General features: G+C 41.8%; 1 protein-coding gene across 1 annotated transcript in view; it reads right to left on the minus strand.

The window, feature by feature from the left end:
• Positions 1-17,497, minus strand: part of syngap1b (synaptic Ras GTPase activating protein 1b) — a 96,412-nt gene that overhangs the window by 16,167 nt on the left and 62,748 nt on the right. Inside the window, exons 5-18 of the mRNA XM_040118012.1 lie at positions 15,123-15,276; positions 14,696-14,794; positions 11,644-11,883; positions 9,765-10,100; positions 9,500-9,644; positions 8,750-8,894; positions 8,361-8,597; positions 6,999-7,200; positions 6,168-6,370; positions 5,068-5,269; positions 4,097-4,690; positions 3,117-3,560; positions 2,571-2,744; positions 1,952-2,163 (exon numbers count right to left, since the gene is read on the minus strand). Coding sequence (XP_039973946.1) covers positions 1,952-2,163; positions 2,571-2,744; positions 3,117-3,560; positions 4,097-4,690; positions 5,068-5,269; positions 6,168-6,370; positions 6,999-7,200; positions 8,361-8,597; positions 8,750-8,894; positions 9,500-9,644; positions 9,765-10,100; positions 11,644-11,883; positions 14,696-14,794; positions 15,123-15,276 — 3,387 coding nt within the window. The remainder of the gene's footprint in view (positions 1-1,951; positions 2,164-2,570; positions 2,745-3,116; positions 3,561-4,096; positions 4,691-5,067; positions 5,270-6,167; positions 6,371-6,998; positions 7,201-8,360; positions 8,598-8,749; positions 8,895-9,499; positions 9,645-9,764; positions 10,101-11,643; positions 11,884-14,695; positions 14,795-15,122; positions 15,277-17,497) is intronic.

The raw sequence follows: 17,497 nt of genomic DNA on the forward strand, positions 1-17,497 counted from the left end.
ATTCAAATCTGTCCAGACGATGCACAAGTCTTGCAATGCATTCGATGATATGGTCTGGCTCAGTGAATTGTGAGTAAAATCGACTTGGAAGCATCCAGATCTGCTACTTTATTCATCCTTTTGTGGTCAAATGATAAAAGTCACACAAGGTACAAGTGCAAGCCTTGGAAATATCAGTTTCCCGCACAAGATGCTTTATGTGTGAAGCAGATTTGCTGGACTCACTTTAAGCTCATACTCCAAGGGAGTAATAATCAATGGTTAACTGCTCTGATAAAGTTTCTCTGTTACGTGACATATTTCCTCTATGCCTTTATGCTCGAGTCTTCATCATTCACAGATTGATTGAAGTTTTGCTGTGACATTCTCCTCTCTTCTTATTACATCACAGCATTGTATGTATGTTAGAAAGGAGAGAAGTATCGGTCTCCATGTTCACTATGTAGAAATATACATCAGCAGTCCGTCAGTGATCATGGTTTACCTTGATTTAAAATGGAAGAGCTAATATTAAACCATGGTCTTCCGTAGTCCTGTGCCTGAAGGTCCAAAACAATGCTTTGTGTTGTGTTGCTTTAAAAAGTGCAGACATTTTTCTGATGTTATCAAATTTTCAATCCGCTTGTGCTTTTACAGTGCAATCTCGTGGGAGAGTCAACTGAAAATTAAACTGAGTGGAGTCATCTAAAATGACCCAGAGATCCAGTTAAAAGAAAGAGCTGTTTTCGTTCATAAAAGTGGCTGATGATAAGTGCAACAGCACAAGGACATGGGGAAGTGTTTAATGATGGTTTTATATACAAGGTTAGGGCGTTAAAGATGTTTTCCCATAAAAGACGAGCAGGACTGTCTCTGTCTTCATTCCACGTCTTCTTTCCTGGAGTGGATTAGAAGTGGCAATATTCTCTGTCACAGATATCCACTCTTCACTTGCAGACCACAGACTATTATAAGATGTGAACGAGAAAATATTGTACTCTTTTCCTTACAGAGTCTTTTAACTACTGAACTCTTTCCAAAAAAAAAAACAACTAAATTTGGGAAGCATTGCTAATGGGCAGTCAAACTTAAAATCCTCAAGAAATCCTTACAACACAGCAAACGTTTGGTTTTCGTGCCTGAATACAACTGAGACACAATCAATATTCCACTCTTTTCCCATCAACTACTTAATTTTGTGGCCGATCAATAAAAACTAAAGACTGCACTCAAAAACTGCACCATTACAACTTCACACAAGCACTCAATAAATCAGGACTCAGCTGGAGCTCTCCACAGTCATCCAAATACATTGCTCTTGAATAACAAGTAAATCATGTTGTGAAGTTATGACGTAGATTTGCTACAACAAGAGCTTAAAGGACAATCAGAGACTCCTTTGTCCAGTTTAACTCGGTTGAAAAGAACGATCAGCCAAGGGAACTTGCTTATCAAAGAAGATATAGATCTCTATCTTCCATATTATAGTTTCTCATTACATATCTGCAGCTTTGGCTTTCAATATACAACTCCCTGCCTTGCTCCCAGGGCTAAAGTACTTAATGAAACTAAAACCAACCTCCTACACTGCAATATTCTTTATAACAAACTCTTGTAAATGGAGTCTTATTCCAATATGCAATATACTGTATGTTTTTTTTTTTTTTGGAAAGAACTGATTCAACTTCCTGTTTGAATCTTGTTAAATAGAATCCAATATGCTAAAGCTGTGCTGTGTCAACCAGAAACTTCTGCTTCCACTTGCTCTTCAGAAGTATGATAATTCATTTTAATGAGTGCGAGCGATCTTAATCTGAGAGAATATGTCACATATTTTAGAAGAAGACTAGGCAACAAAGGCATCATAATAAAGAAAAATAAAGTCAATGTGGCCCACCCATGGCCTCCCTATAAAAAAACCACATGTTTAAGATGTCTTTTGCCCTCCATCCCAACAACAGCCTCCATTTACCTGCTAATTATTCCTTTAATTTGGGAGTCTTTCTCCAGTTGCTGTTGCCGTAGCCTCCGCTCACTGTCCTCGAGCCGATTCTGGTACTGTAGGAGGATCTTGTTGGTCTGCTGCTCCTGCGTGAGGAGCCTCCGCTCGTACTCCTCCAGCTTTTTGTGGGACATCATCAGGCGCTCCTTCAGGGAGTTGATCTCCTCCTCGTACTCCCGTACCTGAGGCAGAGATAGAGAGAGAATACAAAATCAGAGTTGTTCACACTGGGCTAGTTTTTCCAAGCCTTGATTTCTCAGTGGGATTAGTGGCTCCAGTGGCAGGTGGAGTTAGTTTTTATGTGGTTTATTCATAGAAACTGTAAAGAAGAAAACAGCCTCCAAATACTGAAAATTAGGGCGGCTGAGGCATAGTGAATATACCAAACACTGCAAAAGATTTATAAACTTTTGGCTGACGGCTGTTGTTTCCCACACTATCTGAGACCTCTGGACTTCTGTGTTAAGACCAGATCTGAGTGTCATCTGCGGCAATGACAGACATGACTCAGTGTTCTTGCATTTTAATAAGCATTAATAAAAGGTTTTTCCTTTAAAGGGCAGTTTTGAAACTTAAAAATGATACCTACCCTGTCCATGCGTGACTCATCCATGCTCTTTGAGTACTCTTTCAGTTTGAACTCTTCACGGTCAATCCGCGAACTTTCAATGTCAGCCGACAGATGAGGCATGTTAGAGACCCAGGCCACTGTTCGCTCATTGGCTGGGGTTGGGGGATTGAGGATGGATGGAGACTGGGACCCCTAGGAAGAAAGGCCAGCACACTGAATATGAGAACATGAGTTCTTAAGTGGATAAAAGTCATTTTCATAGCAAGCGATTTTTGCGTAGGCTTTTCTCCGAATTGCTTCAGAGTCACATGAGTTCACTCAGTATATTCTGAGCATGGCTGGCCCCTGGTGGGGCTCAAGCCTTTAATCCTGACAGTGTTAGTGCCATGCTCTACTCAGTGAGCTACACACAAACAAACAGTTAAAAGCCGTATACAGTAACTGAAATCTTAGTTGAGACATTTTTGAGAAAAAGCCATGAGCACAGGTGCTGATAGAAAAAAACTGGGGCGCCAAAGAGAAGAATAAAGGGAAGAAAATAAATCTATAGCCTGCAGATGTTACCTGTTTGCTCATGGTGGGTTTGAGAAGATGTTGTTGCTGTTGCTGAGACTGTTGCTGTGGTGACTGTTGAGTGCTCTGACTGGTGGTTCCCTGTGGACTCTGGCTTTCCCTGACAGAGCTCTGCTGGTGTGGCAGGCCCGGGGCAGTGTTGTCTTTGACGGACAGCTGTCGGGACCCGTGCTGCCTGCCGCCGTAGCCGGACTCTGGTGACTGGAGGAGATTCCCACTCTGCGGTCTTGTTTTGGCCGGAGCAGCAGGAGCGACAGCTGCACTGACGGACAGCTGATGGGAGGTCTGAGATTTCACGCGCTGGGTGGGAGGTGGGGCGACAGAACTCTGGCGCACAGGTTGGACCGTGGAGGGGGGCGTGGTGGCCAGGGAGGAGTGGGATGTTCCTGTCTGGGAGGTCATGCCCATCATTTGTTGCTGCTGTTGGAGGTTATCCTTAAAAAGAGAACAAGTAAATATTACATTAGCATTTTCATTCCTTTTTTTTTGAGCAGATGAGCCCTGCGTTAAAAAAATGCAAGGGGCTCCGTTGGTTGGGCGTGTTGCTTCAAGTACAGTTCAACAAAATCAATCATTCAAAATCAATTCAAAATCAAGAGCTGAAATAATTAATCAATTACTCAATTGATACGGATAATTGATTGATTGCTTAACTAATTTATAAAGAAAAAATACCACACATTTTCAGGCTCCAGTTTATCAAAAGTGAGGATTTGCTTCTTTTGTCTGATTGATATTGCTGTAAATTAAATGTTTGGTTTTTGGACCAGGCAAAACAGTCAATCCAAAGATGTCACCTTGGGCTCTCGGAACTTGTGATTGACATTTTTCACTATTTTCTGTTGCTTTTTAAAACAAAAAAATGTATATATTACTCAAAAATCAAAACAATCATTTGTTGAATCTCTAAATCTAATGTCATCAGAAGACATAAAAACCTAGACACCAGAATACAGTGAACATACATTTACCTGCACATGCATGGACATCTGCCTGCGTCCATAGTCAGCCCTGCTGTAGTCGTCACTGTAGCTATGTGAGTGGATGATGCTGGGTTGGCCCAGGTGACTGTCCCTGGTCCTGAGGGTGGACAGGTCCTCACTGCGAGAGAACCCCCCATGGGCGAACTGTGGGATGTAGGTCTGGTGAGAGGGCTCAGGCTCTGGGGCCAGGAGCAGGGGAGCGGGTGGTTGAGCCCGGCTGTGCTGGTGATGGAGCTGTTGCTGTTGAGGCCCATCAGCAGTCGCCAGATGAAAGAGGGGATTCTGGAAGGAAAGCGGGTAGCGCATGGCGGCGGCCTGCTGTTGCTGCTGCTGGGATAGCGAGTCGGTGGTGGTGCCCATCTGGCTCAGCTGGCTCAGCCGAAGGCCGCCGGACATGCTGGAGCCGCCAGAGCCAGCTGACAACCTCCCACCGGCCCGCAGCTGGCTGCTCAGGCCCGACCCCAGGCCGCCACCGCCTCCGCTGCTCAGCCCTCCGAAGCTGCCCATGCCGGCGATGGAGGCCTGGGAGGAGTTGAGCATGTCCACCGACTGCAGGTTAGACACGCTGTTCATTCGGGAATCCTAGAGGTCCATCATAGATACGCTTTTATTGACACTGAGCACCTAGATAATAAGGGATATGAGAGGCTAGTGTGCCCCATGTTATTTTGTTATGTTAGGTGGCCACGGATGATATGGGTGAGGGTGGTGCGGGTGTTTTTACCGCGAGGCCTGGATATCGGAATGCCTCAAAGTATTTTCCAGGAAATACCGCTAGGATGAGTTGCGTAGTGAATCAGTGGAAAAAAAGCAAATGTCATGATATACTACGGCCTCGATCACACGATGGCAGATTCTATTAAGTATGACTAACACGCACACCATACTAACCTCACTTTGATAGATATAAACTTAGTGGATGGGATGATGATTCCCCAAGTCAGTGTGATAAAACTCACCTTAGGGTCCGGCTCAGTGATGTCCGAGCTGCTTGTGCAGTAGGCTGGGCTGGATCGGGCCAGGGGAGGGCGTGATACATAAAACATGTCTTTGGAGGATGCTCGATGAGGGTGGTCACGGTCTTGAAAACTCATCTGGGAGCGGGATGGAATGACCCCTCCCGTGGAGGTAGGGGAAGGCAAGCGAGTGATATCTATAGAGCTGGAATACAGCAGTGAGTAAGGCTTATAATAGCTGCAGATAGATACTACGAGGTTAAGTGTTCCTACACAATTGCCCCAAAGATTATTCTTCACAAGAGCAGGTTAATAATATTTCAAAAGGCAGCAGGTCCAAAACTATATAAAGCAGTGGTGGAAGAAGTATTCAGATCCTTTACTGAAATAAAAGTACAGAAATGTAGAAATACTCCATTTTAGTCCACTGGTTCCCAGCTTAAAGGCCAGGACCCTCCAGAGGGTCACAAGATAAATCTGACAGTTGTGAGATACACAAATCTTTTCATTTTTTTTGGACTTTTCTATAATCTTTGTTTTATTGTGAAACATTGGATCAATTTACCTCTTTGGGGATCAAGCAATTATTTAAAGAAAGATCTGATAAGTTTAGAGGGGAAATGTATCTTTGGTGGATATGCTAATGACTCATAGACATCTGAAATGTGGCATAGAGCCTCAAAGGGTTCACAAGGCAAAAGTTTGGGAGCCACTGGTTCAATGTGGTACAATGTGTTGCAATTTATAAACTTATCATATGTTTTTTCTTGTCAAATCTCAGTAACTAGTAACTCCAGCTGTCCTATAAATGTAGCGGAGTAAAAAATACAATATTTCCCTCTGAAATGTAGTGGAGTTCAAGTATAAAGTAACATAAAATGGAACTGCTCAAGTAAAGTACAAGAACCTCATAATTATACTTAAGTATAGTACTTGAGTGGAGGAGCCCTTCACCATAAAAGCAAGAACAGAGAAATAAACAATCAAAGTTTCAGCATTTGACATCACAGTAATTTGCAACAAAAGACAGTTGGTAATAAAATTATAGTAAATTCGCAAATGTTGCATGGAGCTGTTATGATCACAACACAGATGTCGCCTACCTATTAAGATCTCTCATCATGAGATTTTGAAACTCAGATGAGATCCCCCTGTTGAAGCTCGGCCGTGACAGCAGTCTGTCTGTCTGTCTCTCCTGGACCCTGTCTGTCTGATGGCTGGGCTGCCTCTGGAGGTGTGGGTTACGCAAGGCCATACTGATGTCATTCAAAAGGCGAGGCAAAGGACCCAGTTTGATGATGGCATCCTGTGGTTAAAAGGAAAGCTTTATAAAATCATTTATTTTTGTTATCTAATGCAAGAGTTTCATTAAAATGCCATATACCCACCTCCACTCTCCCGGTGCTTATAAGTTAGTGACAGCTCAAGTTGGATTAAAGACTTGCAGTCTCATTTACCAGAAAGTTTCAGATGAGAGAACAGTGAGACATTTTTGAGACTGAATTGTTGAAATTCAGTGTTTAAGTGATACACCGATCAGCCACAGGTGTTGACTCAACACTGGTACGTTAATTTAAACCGTAATTTTTGTTGGTGTGTACTGGGCTGCAGTGTTTTTGTCATGTGTAGCTAAAGTATTTTCCCCTTTATACGCAAAGGTAGAAGAAACAGTTCTATTACAGTGTGTAGTATATTTAATAGTTGGTTATGTCATAAAATTGTGGTTTATAATAGCTTTTAATGAAGTGATGAAAATTGCAGATATATTAGTGACAGATATCAAGCATTATCTGCACTATAATTAAGAGTCCCAGTAAGATGGCAACAACTAATTTCGAAATGGAAAATAAAACATCTTACAGTGTTAAGTATGTCTAATATGATATGGTTGCATTTTCATAAAGGCGTATATCATGTGTCATGTTTGGGTTTACCTTGCTAAGCTGGGCCATGACTTCCCATAGGAGACTGTGCAGTATAGACAGCTCCCTGCCCAGGTCGATGTATCCCTCAAAGCCACCTGCATTGCTGACACTGTCCAGGTTGGAGATTTCGTACAGGAACTGCTGCATGGAGCCCCATTCCATCTCTAAAAACTCATTCATGAAACACATGTACTCCTCTTTACTGCCAAACCTGCAGGTGGGAGGGGGAGGAAGGCCAGGAAGGAAGGGGGTGACAGAGAAGAAGCCAAAAAAACAATTGAGCAACACATTTAATGTCAACTGAAATGAATCAAAAAGAGATTTTGTTTCTTCCACAAGAATGTCCTTCATTCCAACTGCCATGTTATCGAGGCTAAAACATTACATTTGGGGTATTAATCCATGAATATAAACAATGTGTTTGTTTAAAATGAGAACTGCACACGGTGCCTTTCACACATAAATTACTATGTGGTTTTGAGTCAAATAATCCAAACAGAAAACTGTTTGAGTAATAGCACAGTGGTTCCTGTATAAAAAAAATTATGTTGTCTGATAACATGTGTTGTTTTAGTATTACTTAATAATTAAACTGTGATTTTCTGTGTAGGCAAAACATGGAGCATTTCGGCACAATGAAGGAAGGGAACAAAAACGGTTATTCACTGACACAGTCACGTTTCCATGAAAATTTATGTACAGCAACATACGGTCACTTTTTAATTGAAATTGTGAACAAATATGCTACTTTCCATATGTTCAGAATGGAAGAGAAAAACTGGTTGTTAAACAGTAGTGAATGTCTCTGATGGTGTAACCCAGAGTTCAGTTTTTGGCCCACTAAGTGATTCTGCCTATGTCCTGCCTATATGCAGATGACACTGCAATCTACTATTGTGTCCACCGCCTCAGGCAAGCTTGTGTCTATTTAAAGAATTTTTATTTATTATTATGATCTAAATATAGTTTTGAATGCTGATAAACTAAGCTTATGTTGTTATTATATTGCAAAATGACTCAATATATTATTATAAGCATTTTGGCTGCAGGGAAAGAAGACTTTTAAATACACTTAAATGTAATATTATGAAATAAAAATGTTAAATATTTGAGTATTTAATGTAAATGATGGCCAGCATTTTTTTCACTCCACAAAGGAATACTTAATTAAGATTTCAGTTTAGAAAAAAGGCCCGTTTTCTCATAATCCAAGAAGAGATTGGTTGCTTGTATGTTTTTATGTTTGATTGATTGTCGGGACTAACTGATAACTTTGCATTTAAACTTGTTAAGTACTGTCCAGTGTACAGCAGTGTACTGGTTAGTGACTACAAAGCATTAGGGCTGTAAATAAAATGAAATAACACTGACTTGGAGAAGTTAGCCAGGTTTTGCACTACTTTAGCGATGAGGGTGAGTGTGCGTGATGTCTGCTCGTCGGGGTACTCCTGGGTGAGGTTGAAGAGCGATGGGGACATGATGGCGGGACACAGGAAACGTAGAAAGAGGGAACCACTTATGAGGCGGTCCGCGATGTCTTCCCGACCCCTCTCAGCACAGCGCACTCTCCAGGAGGCAAAAACTTCCTTCAGCTCTCGAGGAAAAACACTGCGAGGGAAATACTACACGTTAGGATAAGAAACAAACTTCAGAGTTTCTCTACTTCCCTGTGAAAGAATCTGAACCCTCATGTATTTCTAATATAACAGAGGAATAAACACACCCAATACATAGAATCATTATTTTCTTTTTTAACTCACCAATGGGAGTTAACGATCTTGCAGAGTGCCAGTTCACAGCACATTCGGAGATTGGCTTGGTGGTCCGGGAGTACAGAGGGGGGTGTTCTCATGGGGTCCACTTCGCAATTTTCCTCTGACTCATACAAGGCCCTTATAAACTCCCCTACAAATGAGATTTCATTAGTAACACAGCAGAAGCTACTGCAAAGATCAGTTAGGTGTTAATAATACATAAAGCAACAACAACAACCATGATCCATTTTGAATAATGGCCGCAAAACCAAGACAAAGGTGGGAAACCTGGGCCGGAGGCTAATTAGCCACCAAATTCACTAGCTAGAGAACAAACCTTCTATCAAATGTAGTGAGCTTTATTTATAAACTAAAACACTCACCATCAACTAAAAATATTGATAATTAATCTCTTAAATTTGTAGAAAGTCATTTTAGAAAGTAAAGGATGCATTTATTTAGACAATTATTTCACTTGTCCATTTCTGCAAGTATCTGCAGATGTCGGATTATGCTGGAAATACTAGTCCCAAACTAGAATGTAATTGACAGGATTTTATATGTACTTGTAAAAACGTTCATCCATAAAATTTATGGATAACAAATACCAAAATATTAAGCCCTTCCCTTCCCTTCCCTCTACCTTTGAGAGCTGCTTCTTATTTTCATAGACATCGGGAAGTTGTGCTTAGCTAGGATAATCACATAATTCAATATGTCATCAAACTCCACAAGAACCCCACTTTTCTGGCTCACCTATAGCATCCTTGAGGTACTTATGTCCTATCAGTTTGAGGTACTCTTCTATGGCTTTGGTGGCCAGAGTGTTCTCTCTGAAGATAAGGTGTTCTCGGTCGATGAATCTGTCTACCTCACACATTGCCATGTCTGAAAGGAAATCCTGGAGAAAAGAAAGACTCAATTATTGCTCTATGGATTTATGGATGACAAGGATAGAAAAAGCTCGATATCAGTTTGACATATTTGCACAAGGTCAAATAGAGGAATCATTGTCCCGTACCTTAGCTTTTCCCGTGCTCTGCAGTATATGCACAAGTGCACAGGCCACTTCCTCTTTGCTCTTGACACTCAGTACAGGCTCCAGCACAGAACACAGGGTGCGGTAGTTATTGGTGACATACTCTGCAAACTCTTTGTACAGCTCCATGGGCAGGATGTTCATGGTCTGGAAGCGGGATTTGAGGCGTAGGGATGCGTTGATGATCTTCCCGCCTCCGACACCGGCTCCCTTGGTGAGGACGCTGGGCTGGATGACCGGGTACCACTGCTCCACAAACTGACGTCCAGTGATGCTTGAGATGGGGATGCTTACAAGTCCTAAGTATGTGCTCTTTTCCTTAGAGGAAAAAAAAGTGGATATTAGTCTTGATAAGCATGTCTCAAAGAAATGTTTTTTACAAAAATAATCTGAAAGTTTGAAATATAAAAAAAAGTTAATTTAAAGCTTTAGCTCTGAATTAATAATGAGTTGCAAAACTAACACTGGATCCCTCGAGTGTTGATTGAAGCTAGAAATGAGTTGTTGGTGGTGCTGCTCTTGTACTAAATTGATAATAAAAATGATCATACTTTTGACTCCCTATTCATTTTCTTGCTTCTAAAATGTATTATTGTTAATACTGACAAACTTAAAGTGGCAATAAATACATTTTTTACTGCCAAATAACACAAAATATAAATACTACACTAATAATAAATACTGTGCATTTGCAGGGGGTTTATAGGGTTGTAGATGTATGGCATGACTTAGTGATTACTTCATCAATTATTACCTCAGCCGAGGAGATTATGTAATCACCAGTGTCTGTTGGTTTGTTTGTCAGCGGGATTACGCAAAAAGTACTGAACCGCTTTGCACCAAACTTCGTTGAGGGATTAGGCATGGGCCAGGGGAGAAGCAATCTTATTTCGGGGCAGATCAGGATCATTTCCAATGAATTTGAATTGTTTTCTCTCTGGTGTATGTTGTTTTACATTGGCCTTGGCGGAGGGTAAGAGATTCTAGTTCCAATTGTTTGTGGCTTTTTTTTTTCTTTGCACTTCATTTTGGACAGACTCACTGCCATTTGACAACACTCACATTTTCCTCCAACCCAAACTATGGATGTTGCATAGCCATAATGTTTTTTTTTTAATGTTACTGCTACTCACAGTATATTCCCTCATCTCTTTGCTGTTGTTGAACAGATGCTCTAATAAGCCTAATCGCTCATTTGAGTTCTGAAAATTGTTGGAGGAGCAGAGGGGTTGTTCCAGGGTTGATAAAGGTTCTCTACTTCCAACTTCAAAATTCACTTTTAGGAATATTTGAGTGTAACAGTTATGAAGCAACATTATCATTCATTTCGAGTGTTTCTGGCCACCTGGTGAATTTAAGTCCAATATTCACTTCTCTTTTTTAGCTCTGCTTTTGATTTTTTACCAACTCCTGAGGGAACATTTCTGGCTCTTTAGCTGCTAAATGCTCCACTATGTTCACCAGCTAGTCGTTAGCTGTGTCTGTCCACTAAGCAGGTAGTGTAAAGTGGGTTTTTAGAGGTTTGTTGCTAAAAACGGCTGCCTGCTGTTGTTGAAAACAACCCTAACATTGAGGATGGGAAGATAAAAAAACCAACTGAATCTCGTTAAAAAGCTCCATAGAGCTGTGGGGATTGCAGACTTAATTGATCATTCTCAGTAGGTTCATCACTGCCACTTTAAAATTCCCTTTTAGGTATATTTGAGTGAGTAATTTTATTTCCATAATGTCATAGTGCGTCTTTAAGGAACAGGCAGCTACAATAAACCACATATTACTACACACTGCTTCTGTCTTGATTTTATTATAAAAAACTAGCCACTCCCAGACCTTCTGGTCACCCTACAGATCTCTTTGTCACCTTGCGTCTCTTCTTGTCTGTCTCCTTGTATAAATGAAGGCGTAGGTTGCGGACAGCTGGCAGGTTGTTGAATTCAAAGTGCTCGCCCCAGAAAACGGTGTCGGTGCGGGGCTTGCTGGTGGTACGTGCGTATAGCATGTCGTCCAGACAAAGTTCGCAGTAGTAGCGTTTCTTGGCTGGAAGCTCGCGGGCCTCGATGATCCACAGTTTGAGCACATTGTCCACCCTCCGGCTGTTGTCCTGCGTAGAGATCGCGTCAGATCAAATAAGGTCAAGTGCATCTGAACACAGAATCATTAAAAAGCTTCACAGAGAGAAGAAGATATGATGCAGGGGAAAATATGACAAACGGCAAAGAAAAAAGATATGAAAGCAGAGACAGTGTGTGTGTGAATAAACGGCGACAGCAGGTCAGCCTGCGGGAGAACAGAGTAAATGAAAGGAAAGAAATGGCTGGTGACATTGTGGTTGATCTACTGCGGGTTGTAGGCTGTACTTGATAAACTGCTATCAACTCTGGACTTGAATACAGAGACAGAGGACAGCAAGACAATATGAGGGATAAGAGTAGGAGAGCAGTCTAACTGGCTGAAAAAAGTCATCCATTTAAACATACAAACAGACAAATGACACAATGCACGTGTGCTACAAAGACAGGGGACAAACAATGGTGGTAATGTTTCTGTAGCCAGCTACACTTCCTAATCACTATCACAAAGCCCAAGCTATATTTGACAGCCCCCATGGGAGGGGAGAGCGCCGTGTTGATTGCAGAGCGATGTTTCAGCAAACGGGGGCTGAGTCATTTCATCTGGTCTGAAATGCCATTGTTGTTAGCCCCCTGTTTGCTTCAGACTATTTAAGGCCTAATTGAGACAGCTCAATACACGAGCATCGGCGAGATCCACGGTTCTTAAGTTCTCCATTTGTATGCTCTTTGATAACCAGCGCCAAAAACAAGACATAATTAATTCCAGACCTCTGAGTTTGAATGCGCTGGGCATCTGGTGGCTCAGTTTGCTAGTGCACGTACCGTGCAGCAACATCAGCATGGGCTCGAGTCCTCTGCCTTGATTTCATGTTACATCTTCCGTAGTTTCTGTCTAATCTTGATTTCACTATCAAAAGACTAATGAAACACTACAGCAGGGTGGAGTGGCTGCTTTGCTTTTTGAAAAACCAAGCAATCAAAGCTCAAAGAGGGATTTAAAGGCTCACAAGCACTCTTGTCTCTGCAGTGAGCGTAATCTCTGTTGATGCATCTGGTCTAAGGTCTGAGATGCACGGTGCGATTTCTTTGGTGGAAGGGGTGGGGTGGGGCGGGGGGACTCCCCACATGGAGTCCTTGGAGCTTCATGACTCAGCCAGGACCCCCGCAGCCCAAGCATCTGGACGAGTCATTCAGTTGGGGTGATGTTTCATCTCAGTCTGGCTTTAGTCCCTGGTTGCCATCAAAGCTGCATATTTTGCATGCCTGTTTGCTTTTTTTAATAATAGGGAGGGGAAATGTCGGGCATTTTCACAGAACTATGAAATCTGGGTGAAAATGAGGATATTGCTTTTACTCTGGGCAGATATTAAAGGCTGAGATTCGTTTTTCTTTTTTTTTTTAAGCTATGAGGATGTGAATAAAATTGCAATACCTTAAAGCTGCACTAGGAAAGATTTTTTCATGTGAAAATCTTCTTAAATGACACTGTAAAGCTGCAAAAAAGAAGCAGATCTCATCTGCGCTAATTAGCTATAACGTGGTGTCAAATATGGACACACTGACATTAGGCTTCATGCAGGCACATTTTCGTATCCTCATCTTAAAGCTCTTTTTTCTGTGAGGTTTGTTCATACGAGCGTTTTCAACTTGGATTCACCAAACTCTCTTAAATGGACAAACTTGGTGTAAATCGCTTGTTTCAGCTTGGTGATGGGCGCTTGTTCATGAGGAGCTGCACGTTTGTGAAGTTGATCATTAGTTTAATCAATGCCACTAAAACTGCCATATAAGGCCGCCTGAATTTCAGGTGCTGCTCTCGGAAATCATCAGACAAAAAAAATGACAAGTTTAGCAGCGTCAGTAGTCCTATTAGAGGACCCGAAACAGTTAGAAAATATCATCTGTAAAGCTGCCGACGAGGACGGAAGGGTTTGACAAAAAAAGTTACATGCTAAAAAATGTCTCATAAAAGCAAAGCGCTCCACGTCTAAAATGAAAGGTGGTCAAAGGGATATGTAAGTCACAAAGATAGTAGATGAGAGAATATTATTGCTTGAAGTAGGTGCATAGTGCACCGAACAATGATCCTGCGTAAAGACCCTGAGGCGGCTGTCACACCGAGAGAATTTTCCTCCCAAAAATTGTGTAAGTTGCTGTGCCAAAGTATGCCAGAAAAAAATCGAACAAGTTTTCCTTAGTTATATGTTTTATTTTTGTTAATTTTGGCATCATATTTAAAATTAGACATCTGCACATGCCTTGTTTGACCACCTGTAAACTTTGCTCATACCCGAGTGAAAATTCTAAGCACGAGAAACTGATGAGTGGCACAAAATTCAAGTCAACAGCTCGCACGTGCCACCTAAGAACGAATCCACCCATATGCGTAGTTCTTGCGTGATGCCCACTGTCCCTAAAGAGCAGTGGGAAAGAACCTGGACTCACAATGTCAGATCTTTTACCTCTTGTCCCTTCAGTATCCTTCAGTATCATGTATCACAGATATGCTTGGCTGGTAAGCACGAGCCCTGCTGTGTGCAGTTTGCTGACATTACATTTACCTGATTTGTGGACATCAAAGTTTTTTCGAAAAACAACAATCTGGATCCTCCACCCTGCAACATTACCTTGTGTAGCTTTAGTATTAGCTTGGAGAAGCGACTAAATTTTTCGACACAGACACACACAGACACGAGGATGGAGTTCACACAGAGAAATGAAGCGGTGCTCTCTTATTGAAAACAGACAACAACGGGAGACGGGGAGGAGAGAGAGGGACACACAGACAGAGGGATCATCCTTTTTTTTCTTCCTCTACCGCATCCCTTTCTCTCCCCTCACCTTGTTGGGCTTGACAGCTCTCTGCAGGTTCTCGATCCATTTGTCTCTCTCTGCAGCTGAGCGACACGCAAAGCACTTGGTTCCCGATGCCGTAGTCACCTGAGGTTATAGCCAATGGTAAATTGAACAACCACAGCCATTAGTAACTATGGAGACTGCAACTAAGGCGCCACAACAATGTCTTGCATTCACTCTCAACCTCTGTCATATTCCACTAATGGAAAGGTGATGGAAAAGCTGACAGACTCCTGCAGCAAATTATGTAGGGACTAGGGCTCAGTTTTAGTGTCCTGGTTTCTTCCATTTTTTAAAATATGAAAAAAAGATTATATTTTCAGTTCAATTTTCAGGATGGAACAACATTTTTGTTGCTATTTACTGCGCGAGTGCGGTGTTGTTTGTCCACACTGTGCAGCTCAGTGCTCACCTCAAAGCAGTACTCTTGTCCCAGGATGCTTGAGTGGACAGGTTTGATGATGGCGTCCTCGTCCAGAGTGAGGTCCAGCGCCTCGGCAGCGCTGCTGGGAGACAGCAAGGACTCATGGGAGTGGGACTCTTTGAAGCTCTGCATCAAGCGGGTCCTGGGAGGAGTAATAGTTGTGGTTAGACATGGAGAGGAGACAGAGCGGAGCTCTTTTGTTGGAGATGGCTTGTACGCTTCGGTTCTGTGCACAAGAATATAAAAGAAATGCATTTTGTCCGAATATCACAATTCCGTCTGGATTTTAAAAATCAGTGCCTTTTCATAGAAGCAGATTTGGCCAAAACTAAAATTTTTGTACTGAACTACAACATTAGAACAGCCCCAGTATTAGTTATTAATATCTAGTGCCAGGAAAAAGACATTTAACCGGTAACAAAGTATGTGTCTTTCAGCCAGATACACATAATTTTGGAACAACAAGATCTGTCGACTATTTACATTGTAGTACACAACAAGAGGCAGAAATAATCAGGAAAAACCACATTTCTATCCAAATGATGCAATTATATTTCTTTTAAGACAAATCATGAGATATATTTTAGATTGTAATTGTTCCTGCTAAGATGTCGCCTTCACTGACTTTGTAATATATCTGACTTTTCGGCAGTTCAGGCTTTTTTTTGCCATTGACGGCATGTAATTAATAATCCAGTCAAAGATATTAACCTTGTAACGCTAAGAGGAAAAGAGTGAGAAAGAAGAAAAACTATTCAGCCACTGAAAAATAGAGAAAATCTTTAAAACTGTCCATTCTAAATGATTGAACAGACGGCTGTGAAGTGAACAGACAGATCAAGCCTCTAATGCCACAAGGTTCATTAGCTGAACTTGAAAGAAAATCCAGTAGATTGAATGGACACCAAAGTGACTCTGATCCTCTGCACTTATTCTGAAATGCTCCTTATAACCTTGTTTGAAATGTAAATGATTGCTTGTATCCTGTCAGCAATTGCACAACATCAAAAGGATATTTTTTCACAATGCGTTACAGTTCTGTATATTTTTGCCAGTTTGGAAAACAAACACTCAAAAGGACTGGTGGCAAAATGCGGTGCACATTAACCAGATATCTTATTATTATTGTTTTTAGCATTTACGCAGTCTTTTCCCTCCAGGCAAAACATTTTAAACCCTACCCACAATAATTTCAAATGATCTTAATATAATCATTAATCCTGACGCACATGCCATACAAAAGACTCACACTAACAAGTGAACGGAGTTTCCACTAAAGCCCACGCGTCGTGCTCACCTACACACTTACTCCCACAGACACACATGCATGCACAAGTACGTAGAATTACAGACCAGCTCAGCAGAGTCACTAAGACAGACGTACGGTGACACAGTTAGTCTAACCAGAGAGCGAGGAGGGATGGTCAGGTGCAATGAAGCCCCTCAGAGAAGAAAAAAAGGGGGATGGAAAAAATACAGTTTGTCCTCCGCGCTGCGTCCGACTCTCAGCTTCTCCCCTGCGCATGCACCGCTTTTGTCTATGTTCAATCATAACGTTCATCAACAGAGCACTGATTACATGTAGGGGACCGTGGGGGGGGGGAGTGAAACACACACACACACACACACAGAGAGAGAGAGAGAGAGATAAAAATAGACCCAAAGGAATGAGTCAGATCGAGGGGAATACAGAGGAGAGGAGAGGAGAGAGAGAGTAGAGGAGGTCATGAGAGGATGTGAGAGAAGGAAAGACTGATTGAGAAAGGGTTGAGGAGTGGGGGAGAGAGGGAGAAGACCTCTCTGAGGAAATCACGTTGCTTATGTGAACAGTGGATCCTTTGGAGAGAAAGAAAGTGAGCATGGATTAGAGGAAGAAGAGAGGATGGAAGGAAGGAAGGATGTGAACAGGTTGGAGTGGATGAAGGGATTGAGAAAAGAGCGCTGGAGGTAAAAGGGGGTCTATGCAAGGTCTCAGTGGTGAGACATGAAAACACGACACACACACACGCGCGCACACACCTTGCAAAGTATATTTAACGCGTCACGACTGATGAATCACTCGTCCGAGAAAACAACCGCAACAGCAGTGATGACAGAGTAGAAGCAAAGGTTGATTAAGCAGATACAAAACTTTCAAACCAAATTGTCTGATTTTCTCTGTTTCAAATCATTTTAAATGGAATGTCTTGATATTTGGGCCGCGTTTTGGAAAAAACGAGACATTTGAAGAGGAAACTTTGGGCTTTTAGAACTTTTTTAGTTTTTGGACATTTTTCCCAATTGTTACTGCCAGTGATGATAAATGATTAATCACGCAACTGAAAAAAAATGTCAACAGGTGAATAAAGGATGAAAAGAAAAGT

This window comes from Xiphias gladius, chromosome 22, assembly GCF_016859285.1.
Source record: "Xiphias gladius isolate SHS-SW01 ecotype Sanya breed wild chromosome 22, ASM1685928v1, whole genome shotgun sequence".
In the NCBI taxonomy this organism is placed as follows: Eukaryota; Metazoa; Chordata; class Actinopteri; order Istiophoriformes; family Xiphiidae; genus Xiphias; species Xiphias gladius.